At 41.1% G+C, this 24,549-nt stretch overlaps 2 protein-coding genes and 1 long non-coding RNA gene across 4 annotated transcripts; 1 reads left to right on the forward strand and 2 right to left on the reverse strand.

Moving 5' to 3' along the window:
• Positions 1–1,461: 1,461 nt before the first annotated feature.
• LOC124312314 lies at positions 1,462–5,107 on the reverse strand. Its single transcript, XM_046776794.1, has 4 exons — positions 4,720–5,107; positions 4,525–4,644; positions 3,633–4,458; positions 1,462–3,567 (listed from the first exon to the last, which is right to left on the reverse strand). Exons 3-4 carry the CDS (start codon positions 3,943–3,945, stop codon positions 1,838–1,840), a joined length of 2,043 nt encoding a protein of 680 aa, XP_046632750.1. The 5' UTR covers positions 3,946–4,458; positions 4,525–4,644; positions 4,720–5,107; the 3' UTR covers positions 1,462–1,837.
• Positions 5,108–8,406: 3,299 nt separating this feature from the next.
• LOC124312567 lies at positions 8,407–8,731 on the reverse strand. Its single transcript, XR_006910560.1, has 2 exons — positions 8,587–8,731; positions 8,407–8,527 (listed from the first exon to the last, which is right to left on the reverse strand). It is a non-coding gene; the product is annotated as an uncharacterized LOC124312567 (long non-coding RNA).
• A 3,721-nt stretch (positions 8,732–12,452) lies between these two features.
• LOC124312313 (coiled-coil domain-containing protein 141-like) lies at positions 12,453–21,843 on the forward strand. 2 transcript variants are annotated; one of them, XM_046776793.1, is made up of 7 exons: positions 12,453–13,381; positions 14,830–14,952; positions 15,031–15,209; positions 16,105–16,355; positions 16,425–16,877; positions 17,467–17,636; positions 17,742–18,018. In XM_046776793.1, exons 1-5 carry the CDS (start codon positions 13,208–13,210, stop codon positions 16,823–16,825), a joined length of 1,128 nt encoding a protein of 375 aa, XP_046632749.1. In that variant the 5' UTR covers positions 12,453–13,207; the 3' UTR covers positions 16,826–16,877; positions 17,467–17,636; positions 17,742–18,018. The 2 variants fall into 2 exon arrangements, with proteins under 2 accessions (XP_046632749.1, XP_046632748.1); XM_046776792.1 differs by lacking the exons at positions 12,453–13,381; positions 14,830–14,952; positions 15,031–15,209; positions 16,105–16,355; positions 16,425–16,877 and adding exons at positions 18,134–18,187; positions 18,285–18,585; positions 18,661–18,780; positions 18,847–19,672; positions 19,738–21,843 and having other exon boundaries at positions 17,468–17,636; positions 17,742–18,050.
• The last annotated feature ends 2,706 nt before the right edge of the window (positions 21,844–24,549 follow it).

Here is a 24,549-nt window from a genome sequence, read left to right on the forward strand (position 1 = left end):
AAATTATTTTACTATTGAAGCATTGGTGGAATTGGCTCAAAGGGCCATAGATTCAAAGCGACCCGGCTATTACAACGATAGGTTCTGTACATCAGTACTGTATACCCCACGTTATAACTTGTTTAGAAGTGATAGGCTTCGACTTGCACTCTCTTTGTGCCATTCAGTAACCCGTGTCGGAATTCACGTGATCAAAGGATTGAAAGATAGTGATCTCTTATGCTTCCAAGAGTGTATTAATCTACAAGGATTAAAAATGTTGAAGTGCCTCCCATTTTTTCCAAATGAAACTGAAATCACTTTTGATGGTGGCGTGGCCCCACTACTTGAAGCATTTGGAAAATCGTTGGAGACTCTTAGCTTGGAGTATTTCGATTCAGCCCCTATTTCAACCATAGCCGAGTTTTGTCCTAATTTGACTTGGCTGCACATTAACAACGTAACGGGCTCGCTTGACAACGAAAGAGATCTTGGGTGTATCAAAGAGAAAGTGCCTATGTTTAAGGATCTTAAGTTTCTCTTTTGTCATGACGATATCCAACCCGACATTCTTCTTCTACTGTTATCTTCGCCTTCACTTCAACACATATCCATTTCTGATTGTGATACGCTCAGTGATGAGGTTTTACAGAAGGCCGCCATCAATTATTACGGGTTTCAGAACCTCCAGAAGCTGCAGCTATCTCACTGCAATTCGGTGTCGGGACGTGGTATTGAAGCTTTACTGGTGGATAGCAATCCAATAGAAATTATCAGTTTTTTTGGTTGTAAAAATTTGGGGTCCGCAAACAATTGCAAATGGTCTAAGTTGATTGTTAAAAACAATTGGAACTTGAAATGCTTCGTTTATTAATGAGCGCTACTAATTCCACTGACAATAATATACGTGTCTACCTGGTGTTCATAATCTGATTCGTAACAATTCACTGTTTGCCGTGCATCCTTGAGTATAATCTAGCTAATAAAATACAGTTGGGAAATAATCGATGAGAGTTCATTCATTTTTATCCAAATGATCTTTGATTGCGTTTGTTGCTGTCAACATTTTCTTCCTCCCTTCTTACACCTCTGTTGAAATATCCACCGAATCGAAAAGATAACTTGAGGTTTATTTGCTAATGAAGTTTTAACACGTGTTATTTCAACACAGAGCGCAAGTAAATAGTGATAGTTTACTCCAGTCTCAACTGCTGGCGTTTTGATAATAGAAAAATATAAATGCTCTCTAAATGAGGCTATATATAAAAGCGCTAGCATTACTGACATCGCCTTATTATGTATGGTATTGGTCTCTTTTGTCTATGTCATGGTGTCAATTGGCTCAAACCTCAAAACTTACCAAAGTGGGAGCACTGGGAGCTATAGTCATATCTACTACTATTCACAAATGGCCTAAAACGGTTCGATGGAATCAAGGAATATGAGAAACATGCATGTGTATATGGCTTTTATCGGTATGGATAGATATATCATAGATTTATTTCAGATTTAAAACATTTAAAGAGATCACAGTTCACAGCCAAATTAGATTTCCAGTTCTCGACAATTGCACTTTTGGATTTGTTGCTCAGCAACAGAAAAGGTTCTAAAAATTATTCGAAACATTAGCAAAGAACAATCAGCTAAGTACAGAGGGGGGAAGAAATCTTATTGGCGGCTCCAGTTTCTTTGTTACAGATTAATCAGAAATAACGATGATTTCTGGTTCGTTTCCATCACACTTCATGGCCGAGCATAAAACATTCTCCACCTTATGATGCATGTCCGACAACCTTTTTGACAGATCGCTCTCTGTGGCTTTACTTTCAAAATTATGGCGTAGAGAAAGCATTTCAGATCATTCTTGTTGCACAATTTGAAATCGCTTCATCTTCATCTGATACATGTCTTGTGTTTTCACGATCTCGCAGAAGGCACTCCTGGCTGACCCCATCGCCTGGACTTTTAAGCTACACCACCCGTTCTTCAAGCACACTTTAGTTAATTCATCAGCAAAACTACGCGCGTGAAAAATACTGGCCAAACTGTGATAAGTCATTCTCTCCTTCGAAGAGCGGAGAAAAACTTCCACCTCGGGATACTGCGGCAACTGGGCGCAAGGTTGCCCAAACGAGAAAACGGGCTCTTCGATAGTTTTCAAGTAGTCGATATGCCGATCCAAGAAAACATAAAAGGTGGCCAGACTGGGAGGAGATGTGCAGGCTAGCGGCCAAACGCTGCTACAGGAGACGATTTTTTTCACCAATAGATTTTCTTTGTTCAATGGGACGCTGGTGCATATCTTCTGGCAAAATGTTTCCAACGACACGTCGTCCCCGAGCCAGAAAAGACATTTGGCAATTTTCACGACAAGTTTTATAGTAGGCGCCAGTAGTGAAATTACATCTTCTCCAACAAATTGACGGTTTAGGTCCCTGTACACAGTAAAGCACGAAGAAACAATTTTCAAACAGGGCTGGGTCACTGAATCTATCTTGTAAAGATCGAGTATTAGTTGACATAATTTCTTTATAGACATTTTTGAAAACAAGTGGGAAAAACCAATGGAAACATTTTGCCGGTTGTTATCGTAAAGATTCTTTTCCATCTTGATAAATGTTTTCAAGAAAACAGTGATGTTAACTTGAAGCGGGTCAGTACTAGAACTAGGCGTAGCAAAAGACCTCTCCCGATCCAGTAGTAGGCAGAATCCATTAATCCAGGTGGTGATAAAAGCAGTGCGTGCTTCACGGATTAGTTCGCAATGTTGATTATGCAGCTCTAGCTGTGACAGATTTTCCAGAAAATCGATGCTCTTCGTAAAATCCAATTTCTCGAGTTCGCCTGTTTGTCGGATTTGCTGAATCGCAAGACTTTCTTCACTGGGAATAATGAGTTGATCGAACATACACATCACTGATAAAATCTGAGCCTCAATCAGGCTGGTGAGCATCGACTTTCCTAAATCGGATGAAGTGGCCAAATCCCAAAAATCGCCAGACAACAAGAGCACATCAATCAATCTGTTTTCTTGAGCTGGTCGCTCTGAAGTGTTTGGACCAAGGCTGCATATTTTGTTCATGAGAATTTGGATCAATTCCGGATCGCCGAGTTGAAAGAAGCTGCTCACAACCGCTACGATGACATGCTTGATGGGCCTAGGTGCGTGCAGATTGCACGAAGGTAGAGCACGGAACAATTCCTGGTAGAGGTGCATGCAAGAAGGTATTCCTCCAAATCTGATCCGCCTCCGGAGGTCGACAACCAAACGGCACTGTTCGTAAGGATCCAGATGAGGGAAAAGTGTGGTGAAACCAGCGATTCGTTGAGCACTGGCAGTTTTCGGATCTGCTTCACAGTCGACAACAAAATTGGAGTACGAATCAATATCCTTTTGTCCGAGGCTAGCAATAAAGGACGCCTCGAGTTTAGGAAGGACGAAGGCAACACGGTCCATAATTTGGAATGCACCGTCTGAACAGCGGCGATCCCTGAGGTAGCCAGCAAGGTTAACGATAAATTCCATCTGATTCGACAGTCGAATCGGAGATATCATTTTCAACACCAAACGTGAACAAGCGGCCCATCCTAAAGAACATGAAAATTATCATCAGAGGCTGTTTGAATTAGAATATGAAAATGTTTACTCGTACCGCTGACTCGACACTCAAATTCGGCTATTAATTGAGCCACCCCATTGCTGCGAATCCCTTCGTAACAAAGGCTTTGGGATTCTCCGCATAGCTCTGCATTTCGGAAATCCGTACTCATAAGTTCCAGTAACTGAAGTCCTTCTTGTCGGGCTCGAAGAAAGATGCAAAGATGCAAAAGACGATAGGTGCGCTCTCCTGGAGCGCAGGTAGAATCCATAAATACCGCCAGCGGATCCTCGCAGCAAAAGGAAATAATTCGACGTAGAGTTTCTATCGTCTTTTCGCGACTCGCGGTATGCAGCTGGCGTTCCATTTGGTCCAATAAGTCGTCAAACGCATAGAGGCATTTGATGCGAAATGACTAATGTCTCGGCCATATCACAAGAACTGGTTGCTTCTGATAACAATGCGGATCACGGTCGCCATTTTCATTTCTTTCTTCTTGGTTAGCGATGTGACATCTCGATTTCAGCTGGAAATCGCTTACGATCTGGTTAGTGTCGACTAGAATTCTTTTAAACGGCAATAACGTATTGCTAGAACTGATCCAATGCTCCATCTGGACTGCGCCGATACACGTTTCTTCTCTTGATGAGTCGGTCGACATCTCCGGCTGACTCATGATGGCCAAGTGAACGTCAAGCAAGTTACCGCTCAACAAGAGCCGGGAAAGAAAAACATGCATCGTGCCCTCTCAAACCAAAAAAGCTGAGGTCCGTCAATGGATACTCGTTCTCTAATAGAAATGCGAGCATATCCACTGATACTTTCTGGTGCAACTTGTTGGTATTTATTGGATTTTCTACGCAGTCACGAACATCAGTGCCTGGGGGAAAAATAATAATTTTGGTCTAAAGCCACATTACTTATAATCCAAATTTTGTTATAGTACTTGATGAATATTCCAGGAACGTCTGATAACGATCAATATTGGCTACTTTCAAGTCGAAATGTAACTGGCGGGAGACATCGTGGGTCAAAACCATAGGCGAAGGTTGCAAAACTGCTTCAACTAGAATAATAAATTAGTATTAAATATGATATAATCGCCAGTGTACAGTAACAGATACCCGCAGATACCTCCTACCTTGCAAGTTGAGCGCATCCGTGTTACAACTGATTGGCTGGTTAACTTCAGTTCCAGTCTCTGAAACGGTAGGTATTTCCGGACAGTCAGAGTTTGGCCTTTGCGTAACTTGACTAAAATGTGTGAACCAGGGGTTGATCGAAGCTCGAATTTCAGTTAACAATTGAAGAACGTCTGGGATGACGAGCGTTGATAACGTCTGCGGTATTTTTGTAACATAAAACGCATTTTTCCAGACAAAGTTGATATCACCAAAGTCGCTCTCCATCCAGATGTGATGGGTTCTAATTCGTGTTCACAACTGGAACGGAAAGCCGTCAAAAAGTGACAGTGGTTACTACCTTTTTCAAATTCAAAATATTTGGCAGTTGAACCATGATCGATCTTTAGTCGCTCCCCAAGGTATCCATTTTGAACGGGAAGTTGAAGAATCGTTACAGCAGCACATATTCCTGAATAAAAACAAAAAAAGTTACAGAAATTGTTTATCAAATTTGGTTATTCTATATTTAATTAGTGTGAGTCTATTTATTACCTTGCTCTAATCCTAATTCACAAAGACATTTGTAGTGCCCCCCTGAATCATATACAGCATTAATTTGTCAATGCAGACTTCCACATTGTCACTGTCAAGATTCTCAACAAGCCAGCCAAGTTGCAGGTGGTACAATGCTTGCACAGAAATGTCAGCAAGAGTTGTGTGGATAAAGTTTGTCGGGTGTAGGACTGCTGATATTTTAGAACCATCAATTTGCCATGCATTTTTTACATTCGAGTCCACAACAACATTCAGTCCCTTGCCATGAGGTGCAGGCTCAGAGATACTCTTAAGTTTTTCAACATCCTTTGAATAACATTATTAAAAATTAAAAATAGATTAGTACGTTATCTGTGCAACTGCATACATTCATGAGATGTAATAATTATGATACAAAATACAATAACTAACCTCCACAGAAAAAGGCACTTGGAGATTTCCTAATCCTTGAGTTCCGAGGGCATGTAAAACTTCTCCATTCAATTGCTGTCCCCATGCGAATTTACCAAAATCTGAATCTTGATTTTTCAGCTGCAATGCCGTGATGAGACGGTTTCGGTCGACCATGTTACAACTGATTACTGCGACAAAAAATTGAATCTAGGTTAAAAAAAATAGTTAATAAAAATCATAGACAATTAGCTCATAAAACGAATAAATATAATATCACTATACCTACGTGTATATCCAAACGAAGTGGCAAGAATGTAGACTAAATTACTGGAAGATTTTTGTGCATTTGTTTCTTCGGTTTCTCATTAATTCGTGAAAATAATTTCCAATTACAGATAATTATTACTGAAAAAGAAACATAGACTACAGACCTACAGAGTACAGCTCCCACTGTGTTGTGTCTACTGTCTATTCAAATCAGACAGTTCAGACGGGGTATAACCGGGAGTCCCTAAATTGCGATTGTGCCAAAGCGCAAATGCGCGCGCACACTCTCAATAAATAGCGTGCGCGTCTTAATACACTCATTTGCGCGCACAATTCAAAAATGCGCGATACAGAAAGGCTCGCAGTTTTCTAAAATCGTAAATTTTAAAAGTAATTCTTCTCTAATAGCCCAGGCTTGCGCAGGTTATTTTATAGCGCATCGTTGGATTAAGAAATCTCTACCGGAGCATGATGTTTTGTTCGTGGACAGTTTCAGTGTGTCGTCCGTTTTTTATTGCAGTTAGTTGCTTTTCCGTTTCTAATGAGCTGATGAGACTGTTCTTATCTCATCTAGACACTCGCTCACTCTTTTCTCCATTAGCGTCTCCTTCTTTTGAACCAGAAAAGCATATCAATCTTTTCCAATGTTTCTCATCAGGGAAAGTATAGCATTGCTGTTACCTTCATGACAAGATTCACTGCAGACCTCAGGTTGTTCTAAGTGAATACAATATATATAATACGATAAGCGCGCGCTTTGAACATGTGACATTTGAGTTTAAGCTATTTAGTATCATAGAATATCTACAAAAAGAAATTGAATATTGATGGCACGAACTACGCTGGCGACTAATCAGATGAACAACACACACATCACAATTCTTTTGATTATTACCTTACGAGTAACCTGAGCCCCGGTCAAATCTGGGGAACTTTGGTCTAGCGTAAATTCGAACTCTTTTGCTATTCGCTTTTCTGTAGCTTAATCATCTACCCGTAATAGATTTTATCGTGGGAAATCTGCCCAGTGACTATCTTACTTGAAGATTTCGTTATCACTGCGATGCTATAGACATCTGGTGGTGATGCTGGTTGTTGCGTCATGGTTGGGACATCAAAGATTGCGTCATCACGGCGACGACATCTGGTGGTGATTTGTTTGGGCATGTTTGGGCAGGATAAGCTCCTCCCCCTTGTGACATGAATAAGCTCCTCCCCCAAAAGCTTGTTCTTTTATTATATATGGATTTTTTCTCATTTATTATTTCTCTCTTGGCGTTTCAATGTCGGGTAAAAAGTCCTTGGACGTCTTCCCCCATTCTTTTGTAAAACCAGCAGCTTATTATATCCGTTAAAACTCAGCAGCATTATAATGCGACCTTGAATGGTAATAAACTAATAATATTCTCAAAGTGGCCACTTTCATGAATAATGTATAAATAGTACTACTCTTATCTTTTGTATTATATAACGGACATTTTGGAATGGCAAGCAGATAATGAGTCTATAGGTTAATCGTTGCATTTTTTAAAAGAGACTTAGACTATAATATTTGATCTTATAATATACTTGTTAAGCATCTATGCTGTGTAATATAATACATAGCACTTTAATTATATAACTTACAGATGCATTCAAACTGGGAATGCCAATGTTGATCCATAAATTAGAAATTTTATCTGGTGGGAGAACAGACACATGACACAGTATCTAACAATAGAAGAATATATAGAGATGGGTCTAGTAATAAACTATGGAGATCAGTTTACAACGGCAGACTTGCTTACATATCAATTTATGATAGAATTTGGCGGAATTTGGTTCGTAAAAAGCTGTAAAACACTCAAACACGGAGAAAATATATATAAAAAAAAAATATTCGGCTTATAATCAAAATACATTCATTATACAATATACTATACATTATACCAAGAAGTTAACGACATTTACTAATTAATCCGGACTCCCTGATGATTTGCGTTGAAAAATTAAAGCAAATAAACGAGGTTATTTCTAATGTTTACATAAGAGGACACAATTAGGTTAAAACAAAATGAAGATGTTAAAAATAAACATAGGCCTATGCATGTACGAAAATGCACTTGTCTTTACTCTTTAGTCTTCAAGTCGTGTTCTGAAAATTTTATAATTCTAAGGCCTTTTCTTAAATATTTGAATATGAAGTATCTAGGCAGTGTTCACATCATTAATGGAAAGAACATTTTTATTTGTTTCATGTTCTACATCATCGTCATGTGGCTCATCATATGTGACCTGTTATGCAATTCATCATCATCATCTTTTAACAAACAACAATGATTAGTTGAGATATTTGTAGGATTTTTCAATAATATAATACTGAGCAGTGAGAAGGTACTAGTTGGAGAGATTTAACAGTAATCCTGGACTGAAGTTGTTCGACAAGACCCCTTTAGACACGTTCCCAAGGAATTTAACGAATAAAATAATAAAATAATAACGAAAGCAAATGAGCCTAACATTTTATTATCCAAACAACCAATCTCAATGACCTCCCTTCCCAAATTCAGCAACTACATTACTATTGTTATTTGGAATAAGATGATTAAATTGATCCTCTAGCCACCTCATCTACAATTTAAAAATACAATCAATTAGAAATTTCTTTTATAAATTTATGGTTTCTATACCCTGTCTGACGATGTAATCCACGAAACCCTTACTGCAGACAGCTCCTCCTTCCATTTCAAAATGTCCGAAAGCCCAACCGTGATCGGTGTTTCGGGAGTGCTTGGCGGACCTTGTTGCTCAAGCGATGATAATGATGACGATGAGGACGACTTCAGGACGACAACCACTAGGGTGCGCACTAGTCGCTCTTCGAATACCTAAATCCATGATTTCAAATCGTCGATATAAACTTCAAAATTAACTTTATCGTCATAAATTCTCTTGAATATTATTTGATTAATTCCGCTGATTTCATTAACGATTAAAAAGTTTGAGATAATTACATTGAAAATAGAAATATTCGCAAAAAAATAGGCCGATTGTGCTGTTGCGTAAGTTCTTTATTAGTCGGAGTCTATATAAGGAAGGGACAAAGGCTACATGGTTATTGAGTCTATAATAAGTAAAGTCTGACCACTGACTATTACTACTGACTATATTCGTGCTGTTGAAATATTTACAAAAATGGTTCAAGTCTTAAATGTCGTTCTTGCATTCATCGCATGCATTCACGCCATTCTTGATTGGATCTGGTTTGAAATGGTCGAATATTTTGAATCTGTTACCGAAACAGAAATTGAACCAGAATCTAATGAGGAACCTTCCCAAAATCGGGTTTCGGCAACAAACCTGATGCAAGAGCAAACTGGCCAGACCCGCATAATATTACCCCTACCTAATATTATGTGGAAACCTGACCAAGTCTCTGCCTTACCCGACACTGTTTTACCTGACACTACCTTACCTGACATTGTTTTACCTGACACTACCTTACCTGACACTGTCTTAATACCTGAGTCTTTTTCTGAAGAAGGCCTAACTGCCTTACCCGAGTGCGAATCAGATGGCCGGAAATTCCAGCCACAAAATGAAGAGAAACCGGATTCATCAGATGAAACAATTAAGAAAATCAAAGATGACAATTCGAAACTGAAAATCGATTTGGAGACGTCAGCTACTGAGTTGAGTTTAAAATGTGTGGAAATACAGCGACTGACGGCTGTGACAAACGAACTGAACCAGAAATTACAGAAAACCTCGTTGAAAAACGACGAGCTAATTCTGAAGTTGGCTACTACGAGAAATATGGCTTCGACCAGTCAATCCGACTTCAACGAGACAGAATCAAAACTAACCAAAGAGTTAACAGAGTTGAAAGTTCAGTTGATTATCCAGCAGAAACTGCTGGAAGAAAAGGAAATGAATTTAGAGTCCATCACACAGGACAAAAAGATGGCAGATCAGAGAGTCGAGGATATCCACAAACAGGATTTTAACCTTTTTTTAACTGATTTGACTGAAATGAAGAGAACAACAGAACAGCTGAAGGGGGAAAATCAACGAATTTCCGAGGCACGCGATGCTGCTATCCTGTCCGCGGAAGAATCCAGAATATTAGCCGAAGAACGACAAGTTGCAATCGATCTCCTTCAGTCGAATATAACTCAATTAAAAACAGAGTTAACTGCATCCGATTCTCAAATCGACGAGCTCAAGAAGGAGAAAGCAGTTCAGCTTAGCAATGTCTCGACGTGGGCAGACACCGAATTACAGCTTCAAAATGAAGTGGCCAATTTGAAAGCTGATACAACGCAACCTCAGAATGAGACCCTATCGGAGGAGACTAAAGATTTTCTCTTTGACCCGATTTCAACGCTGATTCCAAAACTGCATAATGATTTTCCCATACATCTTGAATCACTTTTTCTAGTCGCTCGAGTTTTGCTCGGAAATCTTTAGCCACCTTCACCAGGGTCTCATTTTTATCTTCTAGCAAAGAGTTTTTGCCTACCAGTTCCAAATTACGGATACTTAATTGGCTGTTTAGGTCTTTGAAGCGTTTCAGCTCCTCCGATAGGGTCTCATTCTGAGGTTGCGTTGAATTAGCTTTCAAATTAGCCACTTCATTTCGATACCGAAGACTCGGCTAATAAAGCGACGGAAACCGAACGGGAATTGATGAACTCTGATGGCGCGACCGAAGCACCGGACCGGAAAAAACGTACATGGATGGCAAACTGCTTGCCAAGCGCAAGACTCAAAAGTCAGAGTACGAAGATGGGTTCGCCAATCTACTGAAAACTACAGGGCTCAAGATGGTGGCAAGGGCCAAAAATCTGCAAGATCATGCAATTAATTTAAACGAATTTAAAAGCAAAAGGCAAAGCCCTGAAAAAGAAAGCTAAAACCCTTCAGAAATAAACTAGTTAACTTTTCTTATTTGTTATTATTTTCTTTTTTTTTTTTTTTTTTTTTGCTATCTGCTTATTATAACCTTCCAGCCGGAATCCGGAAATGACCATTTTCCACCCGTTATACCTTAGCTGCTGTTGCCGAGAGAGAGTCAGGCATCCCAGTTAGTGCTCTGCCATGTTTTCCGAGCAGGAAAGTGTTGGCTATAGTATCGAGATGAGGAAGCTGGATCCCCATGATTGTCAGTTTCGACTCTTCTACTAGCGCGGCACTGGACTGTAAGGTAACGGAACACATCTAGGCGATTCGATTTCTCAATGGCACCTAAAAAATGTCATTTGAATTTGAACTCGTTGTTCTGGGTGTTGACATGAGTGCTGCGTAGTAAGTAGTACCGTCTTCGTAGGGGTGTCCACAAAGAAATTTCCTACCCCTCCATTTCCATACGAAGCGATACGAAGATACTCGTACGAAGGGAATTCGGTAATAGTACGCAATCGTGACGTACTATTACCACGGTAGTAGGCCTTATTTATTAGTGGATGACGATTGAGGCCGAGGGTTGCCCTTGACGCCCTTGACTGAATTAATCTTGTCTGGGCTCGTCTGGGCTTGGCCAGACTTGTGAAAAAATTGATCGGGAAATCTAGCGGTTATTTTAATTAATCATTATTTATAACTAGATTAAGTATGTGTGATGTAGTATAGTTGAGCGACTGACTAAACGTGCGATGGGATGAAAGATCGAGACCAAACTCAGACAATCTTTTTTAAAAATAGCAAAAATGGATTCGTAGGTAGGGTACTGTACTAGGCCCTTCGTACCTCGTAGGCCTATATACATGCAGTAGTACCCTCTTAGGGGCATTCGGCAAACCACTACTAGAAAAGGGGTAAAAGTATAGTTTATCCGAAATTTCCAAGACTTTTCCCGCCTTCGTTCTTTAAAGTTATACGCACGAGTTGCATTGGCGAAACGTTTCTGAGTTCTGCTGTGTTTTCTTATCTTGGGAGGCAGTCCAAGAGTCCAGTTGTCGGTTATTTTATCAGTCACGCAGTCACTTCAACCGTTGAAGTGAGTTTGAACTTTGTTAATCAGTTCAACGTTTTCTCCTTGTTTACGCATTTTAAAGGCTTTGTAAGGCTATCGCTAGATGGCGTTTGAAGATAAGACATCCAAAATAGACATTAAAATAGAGTAGCCAAGTCAATTTCAATCTAATTGGGCGAAGCAATGATGTTTGGCGTGAACTTTGTTCATATTAATGAGGAAAATAACATTCGGGAAATAGCAATATTTCAAAAGTATCAAATCTTTTAACTATTTTACGAATTGTTTGACAAAAATAAAAACGAGGAAGTTATGGATGCTCTCCGGTTCAATTTCTCGGTAAATATTGTCGAATCAAATCCAGCTGTGACGGAATAGAATATTCTCAATGAATCTTGACATTTTGACCTTAACCCGTTAACCGCTAAAGATTCATCCTCCCTATTCTACATCCGCGCGATCCTACCCTGCATGTCGCCTGTCAACACACGGAAACTCATTAACCACCGAAACTATACTCGTCCAACGTCTCTATAATGTCCTTTTTTTTAAAACAACAACTGGAGGACTCATTTCGATTACCTTGTACAACCTTAAGCCGACCTAAGCTTAAGCAATTGGGTCGCCGATCACCTGGAATGGTCTAACCAAACTAAATCATCATTAGGTAGTAATACGTATTTGGGCCTGGTATGAGCGGCATTCATTAATCTCGTTTAAGAGTTCCAACAGTTGAGATTTCGACAAAGCCACCAGCCAGTGCTATTGTTTTCCCTCCGCGTGAAACCCCAACGGACGCATCGTGACAGCCCAACCCAATCAAAAGAGTCTGCCAACAACATGCGCACAGGCCGAGTCTGAAATCTATACAAAAGAAGATAGTCTAGTTGTTAATGTCTACGTGTTGTGTACAGTGCGTCTCTCTCGGCGCTTCGTCTATTAATAGAACGTGTCAAGCTTTTTATTTTTCCTTCTTCCTTTCCTTGTGGTCGCGCGCGCGGGCATCAGGGGCGGCCAGAAGCGGTGCCGGCCCGAGAGAGGCGGCCAGTTCCTCCCCGACTGGCACGGAGTCTGGACGCGGGGAGATTTTTATTGTTGGTTTTTTTTTTCTCTTTCCTCTCGCCTCCCCCTCAATCCACATTTCCCCCCTCCCGGCCTCCCCCGTGACTCTCTCGACTTTGGCCCAGCAGTTGCGTGAGTGCCGGGCCGTACGGAAATATCACGCTGGGTGTGGTTGGTTCCCAATTTTTTTCTTTTCAACTGGCGGATAAATTATCATCCGCAAAAAACCCACGACGAAGTGTTGAAGAAAATAAAAACGAAAATAAATTTGTGACATGGCGGAAGCCGGTGTTCCCCAAGCGTCGTCGGCGGCCCAGCATTCGCTCCAGCGGCAGCAGCAGCAGCGATCGTCCGGCTCGACCTTGTCGTCCCATCCGCCAGCGACGACGACCATTTCGACCATCGCCGTCCAAAGCGGCGCCACTCGCATTGTCGTCGCCCTCCTCCAGGTGACAAAATTCAAATCATTTTGCTATCCAGCAGGCATGTTGCCCAGCATCCAGCAGCAGCCTCGCTGCATACATGTGAACTCAGTTCAAATTTAGGACGTTTGTTGGATATTACATATCAAGTGGATGCTGGCGTCAAAGTCATCCGTCTTCGAGTGTATAGAGGCGCAGAGATTTTTCTTCTTCTTCTTCTTCTTGTGTTCCAGTGGCGCATAACTTTCTCCGGCTCTTGTGGGGGCTCTCCTCCTCCTAGGGGCGCCCCCAATCCCGAAATAGAAATCAAAATAAACTCCAACTAAAACACAAGAGGAGCGAGGGGGGAATGTTGAGTAGAACGGAAACGGGTGGGGTGGGAGAACACGTAATAACAAGGAAATATATCTAACATGTAAGCACAACACACGGACCCCGGTGTATATATGTAGTACCACGCGAAAATGCTTGTGATTCTTCCAGAATAGAAAATCATTCGAGGTCTCGTGTCTCTGATGTTGATGATGCCACTGTGTAACTATGCGAATTTTCTGATGTTTGGCCGTCGCTCCAGAATTTGTCGGAGGACATTCCAGACGTTTGCCGAGCGATGCGTTTGGGTTATCTGGTCGAGTGGACGTGGAATGATTACCCATTGGAGCAATTCAAAATGTCCTCCAACTACAGTTTCGCTTTATTTTAATTTTCAAAAATTGAAATTTAAGCGCATGAAAAAAAAAACCTTTTTTTTTCTTTTCTTAAAAAAAATAAAAATGTTTTGACTGTTCCAGTGCTGGGCATTTTAACACCGACCCCAAATAGTTAGACTGTAATAACTGTTGAAAAAAAAAAGAACTTAGCTCGGAGAGATTATATACCAGTTGCGCGTTCCAGAATTGCTTCTGCTGCTGGGGAGTGAGTGGGGGTGGGGGGGAATGTTGACGATAATGATGCTAAGCAGATGAAGCAGTCAAGCGCTTGCACAACAGTCCCCTGCTTTTCTGAACGTTTGTTATTCTCGTTACGCCGATGCGCACACAGTCGCACGCGCAAACGAGGATTTATTATCGTCTCTGCTGTGCTGCGATGTCACTTTAATGGAATAACTCTCGCGTGCAGCCAGCCCAGCCCCAGCAGCACCATCTCGCCTAGCTGTGTGTAATGGGCGTCAACATTCGTGTCTATTCTTCACGTTTCGGATGGATGGACGGAACCGTTTATCGCGTTCCGAGTCGATCCCCAAAACTGATGATCCCGATTCCGTCCTATATGGGTATGGCATTCCCATCTGTTGAAGAGATAGCGCCTGTTCGTCTTGTATTTTTCTTTCTTGAGGATAAGACCGTCGTGCTCATGTCGGTACCTCCTTCTGGTTTTTTCTGTATACATCGATCGTGTTTGTTGATTCACGCTTGGCTACATTCTGTCTCTCTTGAACTTATGTTCTACTTTCTGGGTTGTCTTTCCTTTTCCAGAGCAAAGAATGGCTGGAATTGCAGGTGCTGGAAATGAGCCCGGACATGACGAGGATGGGCGATTGCTTCGTGACGTCATCCGATCTTCTCATGGCCCACCAGGACGTTCTCAAGAAGCTTCAGGTACATCAAAAGTCGATAGTCGATAATAATTGAGACATCAAATTCAAATGGCGTTTTGATATATGGTGATGTTTAAAGAGCAAGCAGAGTCCGGTGGAAGAATTATTGAAACAGGCCGACCAGCTGATTGCCAGTCAACGACCCAGGGCCGAGGTCTACGCGGCCATGGCCGAATCTTTGGGCCAGGCCTGGAAGGATTTGAATTCTTTCCTGGAACAACGCAGGGTCATCCTCGAGTACAACGTCGCCTTTCACAGGTATATATAATTGAATCAAATTTATGGCCTCAATTACGTCATCAGTCAACTCTCTCTCAGCGCGTGAGACATCATAAAAGAGACTTATGACCCCTCCTCCCGTAAACAGTAAACGAGACGACTGATTTATTAGCTAACATAAAATTTTATTATTTTATTTGCATTTTTGCGGGTGATTCAAATCGATTGTAATTTTTTCAAATTCGTTGATTAAAAAAACAATTAACTCAAGTGGATAAATTAAATGTGGCCGAATTCTTGTGGGAGTTATACAGGTCCCCGAATGTTGTTTTCGTTATTCTCTTCCGGGCACCGGTCCAAGACTGTGCGGGTCCTTTTGAAAAAAATAAAATAAAATAAAATTTGCTTTCCGAGTTTTTAAGGATTTTCTATTTTTAAACCGGGACGAGTTATTTTTTCTTTCCCGTCTCAAAACGACCAGTTTGCTGTTCTATAGCGTCGCAAAAATTGAGAGCTGCTGCTGGAACTGCAGCAGTCGGGACCCATTGAAATGAGTCAGTCACCAGAAATCCTATGACCTAGGAGTAGGAGCATCACATTTTTTGAAGTGCGTGGGGGCTGTGCAAAATTGTCTTTCAACCAAATTATTTCCCCTCCAAACGTTTTCAAGTTGTAGCCTATAGACACCATCTAATTAACATATGGTCTATATATATACCGGGCTCATTTCAAGCTTGACGACGGGTTCAAGTGCAGCAGCAGGGTGGGGTACTGGTGCTGAACATGAGCGGCAACAAAAGCCTGTCCGTCCGAAATTCCGCTTGGTTCATGTACGGGAACTTTCCTCTTGAAACTCTCCAAAATCCCTCACGAATTTTTGTATATTTTACATAACGAGTGAGCCCCATTTTTTATTATTTCGTATTTCCCATAGTCACGCTGAGGATGTCATCGACAAGCTGGCCAGCTTGGACCGGGAGTCGGCCGCCACGTCCACCTTGCCGTCGGACGTCGACAGCATCAAGCGGCTACGCACTAGAATAGAAGAGAGTCGCAAATCGGCGCTCGAGAGCCTCCGGCTGGCCCTACAAGATGGCGAAGTCCTACTGGAGAAACTGACGGCCCTGAAAAATCTGGGCACCCTAGACTCACGGCCCGGCCACATTTTGACGGCCGTCAACGCAGGTAATAATCAAATTCCAGCTGTCGTTTAAAGGAATTGAAATTTTTTTGTATTCCGGCCGGAATAAATAGCTTTGAACCAAGTGCGGAGGTGGTTGGAAGCCCTTCATGATCGTCGGCGTCGATCAGAGACGGCCTTCCAGCAGAGACGGGCAGCTCTGGATCAATGGTCGGAGGTGTGTTCGCTGCGGCGCGATCTGGCGGCCACGGAGAAGCGGCTGGAAGCGCTGGGCCGGAACGGCAGCACGGCACTGGGCGACTCTTCGGCCACGGCCGAGCTTGTTTTTAATTGTTTGTCTTTTTTTTTTCTTTCCGACTTTGAGTCGCAAGAGCAGCAGCAGCAGCTCATTGGCTCTGCCATCAAAAGAAGAAGAAGATTCCAATCGTCGTCTTTTCTTTTGAAAGTTAAACCCGTCGCCTCGTTAAGAATAAGAGGGGAGAGAGAGAAAAAAGAGCCGAGTCTTGTGGCATGACAAGCACCTCGGAGAACGGGCGCGGATTCGAGGATCTGCGTGTCACGCCAAGGTTCTTCTTCTTCTTTTTTTTGTCTTGTAGATTTTTATTTTTATTTTTATGCTTTTTTAAAAACCCCGTCACGGAGAGAAGGAGAAAAAAAAGGAGCAATAGACAACGCCTCCTACCATCGGAACCGGCTTTTTAATTCCATTTAGTTATTTTTCTTTTTTTGATTTTTCCCGGGAAAGAGAGAAGCCGATGGCTCTCATTAGGATGGAACAGCAAAACGAGATGATTATCGCCAAAAAACTTGTATGGTCAACTCCTGGGTTGGCTATACTCCCCCCACCAAAGAAAAGATCTTAGAGAAAGAAAGAAAGAAAAAGAAAACGAACGAACCGAAAAGTTCAAAGTTTGGCATCCGCGTGTAACGGAACTATAGCGATGGCACAATAAGCGATGGCCCGTATCGCACCGGGCGGGCCCTTTTTTTCTTCTTCTTTCCTCTTGTCTGAAAGAGACAGATTTTTTTGTGGTCTCTCTCTCTTATTCTTATTTTAAAAATATTTTTTGACTGATGCATTTCCAACTCTGGAGAATCCCCCAGAAACTTTTTATTAACTATATTTTTTAACCTAGATTCAATTTTTTGTCGCAGTAATCAGTTGTAACATGGTCGACCGAAACCGTCTCATCACGGCATTGCAGCTGAAAAATCAAGATTCAGATTTTGGTAAATTCGCATGGGGACAGCAATTGAATGGAGAAGTTTTACATGCCCTCGAAACTCAAGGATTAGGAAATCTCCAAGTGCCTTTTTCTGTGGAGGTTAGTTATTGTATTTTGTATCATAATTATTACATCTCATGAATGTATGCAGTTGCACAGATAACGTACTAATCTATTTTTTATTTTTAATAATGTTATTCAAAGGATGTTGAAAAACTTAAGAGTATCTCTGAGCCTGCACCTCATGGCAAGGGACTGAATGTTGTTGTGGACTCGAATGTAAAAAATGCATGGCAAATTGATGGTTCTAAAATATCAGCAGTCCTACACCCGACAAACTTTATCCACACAACTCTTGCTGACATTTCTGTGCAAGCATTGTACCACCTGCAACTTGGCTGGCTTGTTGAGAATCTTGACAGTGACAATGTGGAAGTCTGCATTGACAAATTAATGCTGTATATGATTCAGGGGGGCACTACAAATGTCTTTGTGAATTAGGATTAGAGCAAGGTAATAAATAGACTCACACTAATTAAATATAGAATAACCAAATTTGATAAACAATTTCTGTAACTTTTTTTGTTTTTATTCAGGAATATGTGCTGCTGTAACGATTCTTCAACTTCCCGTTCAAAATGGATACCTTGGTGAGCGACTAAAGATCGATCATGGTTCAACTGCCAAATATTTTGAATTTGAAAAAGGTAGTAACCACTGTCACTTTTTGACGGCTTTCCGTTCCAGTTGTGAACACGAATTAGAACCCATCACATCTGGATGGAGAGCGACTTTGGTGATATCAACTTTGTCTGGAAAAATGCGTTTTATGTTACAAAAATACCGCAGACGTTATCAACGCTCGTCATCCCAGACGTTCTTCAATTGTTAACTGAAATTCGAGCTTCGATCAACCCCTGGTTCACACATTTTAGTCAAGTTACGCAAAGGCCAAACTCTGACTGTCCGGAAATACCTACCGTTTCAGAGACTGGAACTGAAGTTAACCAGCCAATCAGTTGTAACACGGATGCGCTCAACTTGCAAGGTAGGAGGTATCTGCGGGTATCTGTTACTGTACACTGGCGATTATATCATATTTAATACTAATTTATTATTCTAGTTGAAGCAGTTTTGCAACCTTCGCCTATGGTTTTGACCCACGATGTCTCCCGCCAGTTACATTTCGACTTGAAAGTAGCCAATATTGATCGTTATCAGACGTTCCTGGAATATTCATCAAGTACTATAACAAAATTTGGATTATAAGTAATGTGGCTTTAGACCAAAATTATTATTTTTCCCCCAGGCACTGATGTTCGTGACTGCGTAGAAAATCCAATAAATACCAACAAGTTGCACCAGAAAGTATCAGTGGATATGCTCGCATTTCTATTAGAGAACGAGTATCCATTGACGGACCTCAGCTTTTTTGGTTTGAGAGGGCACGATGCATGTTTTTCTTTCCCGGCTCTTGTTGAGCGGTAACTTGCTTGACGTTCACTTGGCCATCATGAGTCAGCCGGAGATGTCGACCGACTCATCAAGAGAAGAAACGTGTATCGGCGCAGTCCAGATGGAGCATTGGATCAGTTCTAGCAATACGTTATTGCCGTTTAAAAGAATTCTAGTCGACACTAACCAGATCGTAAGCGATTTCCAGCTGAAATCGAGATGTCACATCGCTAACCAAGAAGAAAGAAATGAAAATGGCGACCGTGATCCGCATTGTTATCAGAAGCAACCAGTTCTTGTGATATGGCCGAGACATTAGTCATTTCGCATCAAATGCCTCTATGCGTTTGACGACTTATTGGACCAAATGGAACGCCAGCTGCATACCGCGAGTCGCGAAAAGACGATAGAAACTCTACGTCGAATTATTTCCTTTTGCTGCGAGGATCCGCTGGCGGTATTTATGGATTCTACCTGCGCTCCAGGAGAGCGCACCTATCGTCTTTTGCATCTTTGCATCTTTCTTCGAGCCCGACAAGAAGGACTTCAGTTACTGGAACTTATGAGTACGGATTTCCGAAATGCAGAGCTATGCGGAGAATCCCAAAGCCTTTGTTACGAAGGGATTCGCAGCAATGGGGTGGCTCAATTAATAGCCGAATTTGAGTGTCGAGTCAGCGGTACGAGTAAACATTTTCATATTCTAATTCAAACAGCCTCTGATGATAATTTTCATGTTCTTTAGGATGGGCCGCTTGTTCACGTTTGGTGTTGAAAATGATATCTCCGATTCGACTGTCGAATCAGATGGAATTTATCGTTAACCTTGCTGGCTACCTCAGGGATCGCCGCTGTTCAGACGGTGCATTCCAAATTATGGACCGTGTTGCCTTCGTCCTTCCTAAACTCGAGGCGTCCTTTATTGCTAGCCTCGGACAAAAGGATATTGATTCGTACTCCAATTTTGTTGTCGACTGTGAAGCAGATCCGAAAACTGCCAGTGCTCAACGAATCGCTGGTTTCACCACACTTTTCCCTCATCTGGATCCTTACGAACAGTGCCGTTTGGTTGTCGACCTCCGGAGGCGGATCAGATTTGGAGGAATACCTTCTTGCATGCACCTCTACCAGGAATTGTTCCGTGCTTTACCTTCGTGCAATCTGCACGCACCTGGGCCCATCAAGCATGTCATCGTAGCGGTTGTGAGCAGCTTCTTTCAACTCGGCGATCCGGAATTGATCCAAATTCTCATGAACAAAATATGCAGCCTTGGTCCAAACACTTCAGAGCGACCAGCTCAAGAAAACAGATTGATTGATGTGCTCTTGTTGTCTGGCGATTTTTGGGATTTGGCCACTTCATCCGATTTAGGAAAGTCGATGCTCACCAGCCTGATTGAGGCTCAGATTTTATCAGTGATGTGTATGTTCGATCAACTCATTATTCCCAGTGAAGAAAGTCTTGCGATTCAGCAAATCCGACAAACAGGCGAACTCGAGAAATTGGATTTTACGAAGAGCATCGATTTTCTGGAAAATCTGTCACAGCTAGAGCTGCATAATCAACATTGCGAACTAATCCGTGAAGCACGCACTGCTTTTATCACCACCTGGATTAATGGATTCTGCCTACTACTGGATCGGGAGAGGTCTTTTGCTACGCCTAGTTCTAGTACTGACCCGCTTCAAGTTAACATCACTGTTTTCTTGAAAACATTTATCAAGATGGAAAAGAATCTTTACGATAACAACCGGCAAAATGTTTCCATTGGTTTTTCCCACTTGTTTTCAAAAATGTCTATAAAGAAATTATGTCAACTAATACTCGATCTTTACAAGATAGATTCAGTGACCCAGCCCTGTTTGAAAATTGTTTCTTCGTGCTTTACTGTGTACAGGGACCTAAACCGTCAATTTGTTGGAGAAGATGTAATTTCACTACTGGCGCCTACTATAAAACTTGTCGTGAAAATTGCCAAATGTCTTTTCTGGCTCGGGGACGACGTGTCGTTGGAAACATTTTGCCAGAAGATATGCACCAGCGTCCCATTGAACAAAGAAAATCTATTGGTGAAAAAAATCGTCTCCTGTAGCAGCGTTTGGCCGCTAGCCTGCACATCTCCTCCCAGTCTGGCCACCTTTTATGTTTTCTTGGATCGGCATATCGACTACTTGAAAACTATCGAAGAGCCCGTTTTCTCGTTTGGGCAACCTTGCGCCCAGTTGCCGCAGTATCCCGAGGTGGAAGTTTTTCTCCGCTCTTCGAAGGAGAGAATGACTTATCACAGTTTGGCCAGTATTTTTCACGCGCGTAGTTTTGCTGATGAATTAACTAAAGTGTGCTTGAAGAACGGGTGGTGTAGCTTAAAAGTCCAGGCGATGGGGTCAGCCAGGAGTGCCTTCTGCGAGATCGTGAAAACACAAGACATGTATCAGATGAAGATGAAGCGATTTCAAATTGTGCAACAAGAATGATCTGAAATGCTTTCTCTACGCCATAATTTTGAAAGTAAAGCCACAGAGAGCGATCTGTCAAAAAGGTTGTCGGACATGCATCATAAGGTGGAGAATGTTTTATGCTCGGCCATGAAGTGTGATGGAAACGAACCAGAAATCATCGTTATTTCTGATTAATCTGTAACAAAGAAACTGGAGCCGCCAATAAGATTTCTTCCCCCCTCTGTACTTAGCTGATTGTTCTTTGCTAATGTTTCGAATAATTTTTAGAACCTTTTCTGTTGCTGAGCAACAAATCCAAAAGTGCAATTGTCGAGAACTGGAAATCTAATTTGGCTGTGAACTGTGATCTCTTTAAATGTTTTAAATCTGAAATAAATCTATGATATATCTATCCATACCGATAAAAGCCATATACACATGCATGTTTCTCATATTCCTTGATTCCATCGAACCGTTTTAGGCCATTTGTGAATAGTAGTAGATATGACTATAGCTCCCAGTGCTCCCACTTTGGTAAGTTTTGAGGTTTGAGCCAATTGACACCATGACATAGACAAAAGAGACCAATACCATACATAATAAGGCGATGTCAGTAATGCTAGCGCTTTTATATATAGCCTCATTTAGAGAGCATTTATATTTTTCTATTATCAAAACGCCAGCAGTTGAGACTGGAGTAAACTATCACTATTTACTTGCGCTCTGTGTTGAAATAACACGTGTTAAAACTTCATTAGCAAATAAACCTCAAGTTATCTTTTCGATTCGGTGGATATTTCAACAGAGGTGTAAGAAGGGAGGAAGAAAATGTTGACAGCAACAAACGCAATCAAAGATCATTTGGATAAAAATGAATGAACTCTCATCGATTATTTCCCAACTGTATTTTATTAGCTAGATTATACTCAAGGATGCACGGCAAACAGTGAATTGTTACGAATCAGATTATGAACACCAGGTAGACACGTATATTATTGTCAGTGGAATTAGTAGCGCTCATTAATAAACGAAGCATTTCAAGTTCCAATTGTTTTTAACAATCAACTTAGACCATTTGCAATTGTTTGCGGACCCCAAATTTTTACAACCAAAAAAACTGATAATTTCTATTGGATTGCTATCCACCAGTAAAGCTTCAATACCACGTCCCGACACCGAATTGCAGTGAGATAGCTGCAGCTTCTGGAGGTTCTGAAACCCGTAATAATTGATGGCGGCCTTCTGTAAAACCTCATCACTGAGCGTATCACAATCAGAAATGGATATGTGTTGAAGTGAAGGCGAAGATAACAGTAGAAGAAGAATGTCGGGTTGGATATCGTCATGACAAAAGAGAAACTTAAGATCCTTAAACATAGGCACTTTCTCTTTGATACACCCAAGATCTCTTTCGTTGTCAAGCGAGCCCGTTACGTTGTTAATGTGCAGCCAAGTCAAATTAGGACAAAACTCGGCTATGGTTGAAATAGGGGCTGAATCGAAATACTCCAAGCTAAGAGTCTCCAACGATTTTCCAAATGCTTCAAGTAGTGGGGCCACGCCACCATCAAAAGTGATTTCAGTTTCATTTGGAAAAAATGGGAGGCACTTCAACATTTTTAATCCTTGTAGATTAATACACTCTTGGAAGCATAAGAGATCACTATCTTTCAATCCTTTGATCACGTGAATTCCGACACGGGTTACTGAATGGCACAAAGAGAGTGCAAGTCGAAGCCTATCACTTCTAAACAAGTTATAACGTGGGGTATACAGTACTGATGTACAGAACCTATCGTTGTAATAGCCGGGTCGCTTTGAATCTATGGCCCTTTGAGCCAATTCCACCAATGCTTCAATAGTAAAATAATTTGGAAGGACTCTCAAGGACAACAAATGTCTGAGAGCAATTTGAATTCCTCTTTGTGTAACACTAGTGTATAAAACACTTAATCTCTGTAGGGTCTTGCATAGTCTAGGGCTTTCTTTTCGCATCTCTGGATATTCGGTGCCACGACACAGCCATTGAATTCCAGTATCGGTCACGTCTATACAATTTTCTAAATTCAGCGACCTGCAATTGTCAAACATAAATGATAATCACTTCCTTTTCTAAAAAAATAAATAATTAATAAAAATAATTAAGATAAGCTGCTGACGTACCTTAAATTGAAACAATAAGCCCCAATGTATTTTAACCAATTGTTTCCCACTCTAGAGTTTTGTAGGTCCAATATAAGCAGATTTCCAAGCTTAGGGAAAAAAACTAAGTAATCATCAGAGTAAACAGGAAAATATAACTTTTGGATGCGCGGAGAGATGAGATGTTCGAGGATTTTTGCATCGGTTAGTTTTCGGCTTCTGGTGAAAAGCGCAACGATTTCTTCCGAGAGCGTAACGGCTGAACACATTTTTTAAATATGAATAGAAAAACATCACAATTAGAGAAAATAAATGTTCTAAATAAAATTCTCTAAAATTGCGTGATTGACATACGTAGTAATTGATGAAGTGGGTTGCTCGTTTCTAAGCTGACAAAAATCTCCTTGTCATCCTTCTGAATTGTTGGTAAATTAACGGCCAACTTACTATTTTCAATAGTTTCTTTAATGCAGCCTAAACACAGTTTAACAAGGGATTCAATTTCACACTTTCTAGGCATTGTTTTAAACAGCACGGAAAAACAAGGGAAAAGTGAAGTTTACAGCAGCTGTATAGTCCGATAAATGCAGTTCGAAGGTTGCTAACATACTACGTTGAAAAGGGAAGAGTTGTCCACTTTAATAGGGACTAGGCTACTTATCAGAATAAGGAGAAAGGTGGAGAATTGTCGTCTCAATATCAGGTGTCGAAAGCCGAAGGGAATTCATCCCTCTCAGGACGGTACTTATATCCGTTAAAACTCAGTAGCATTATAATGCGACCTTGAATGGTAATAAACTAATAATATTCTCAAAGTGGCCACTTTCATGAATAATGTATAAATAGTACTACTCTTATCTTTTGTATTATATAACGGACATTATGGAATGGCAAGCAGATAATGAGTCTATAGGTTAATCGTTGCATTTTTTAAAAGAGACTTAGACTATAATATTTGATCTTATAATATACTTGT

This window comes from Daphnia pulicaria, chromosome 8 (assembly GCF_021234035.1).
Source record: "Daphnia pulicaria isolate SC F1-1A chromosome 8, SC_F0-13Bv2, whole genome shotgun sequence".
Classification (NCBI taxonomy): domain Eukaryota; kingdom Metazoa; phylum Arthropoda; class Branchiopoda; order Diplostraca; family Daphniidae; genus Daphnia; species Daphnia pulicaria.

What these genes read in the sequence shown, in the direction of transcription:
- LOC124312314 (XM_046776794.1), bottom strand. Translation starts at nt 3,945, where the DNA reads ATGGAACGCCAGCTGCATACCGCGAGTCGCGAAAAGACGATAGAAACT. An exon ending in ATTTGAGTGTCGAGTCAGCG is followed by an intron (nt 3,568 to 3,632) that starts GTACGAGTAAAC and finishes CATGTTCTTTAG; the next exon opens with GATGGGCCGCTTGTTCACGT.
- LOC124312313 (XM_046776792.1), top strand. Translation starts at nt 19,360, where the DNA reads ATGGAACGCCAGCTGCATACCGCGAGTCGCGAAAAGACGATAGAAACT. An exon ending in ATTTGAGTGTCGAGTCAGCG is followed by an intron (nt 19,673 to 19,737) that starts GTACGAGTAAAC and finishes CATGTTCTTTAG; the next exon opens with GATGGGCCGCTTGTTCACGT.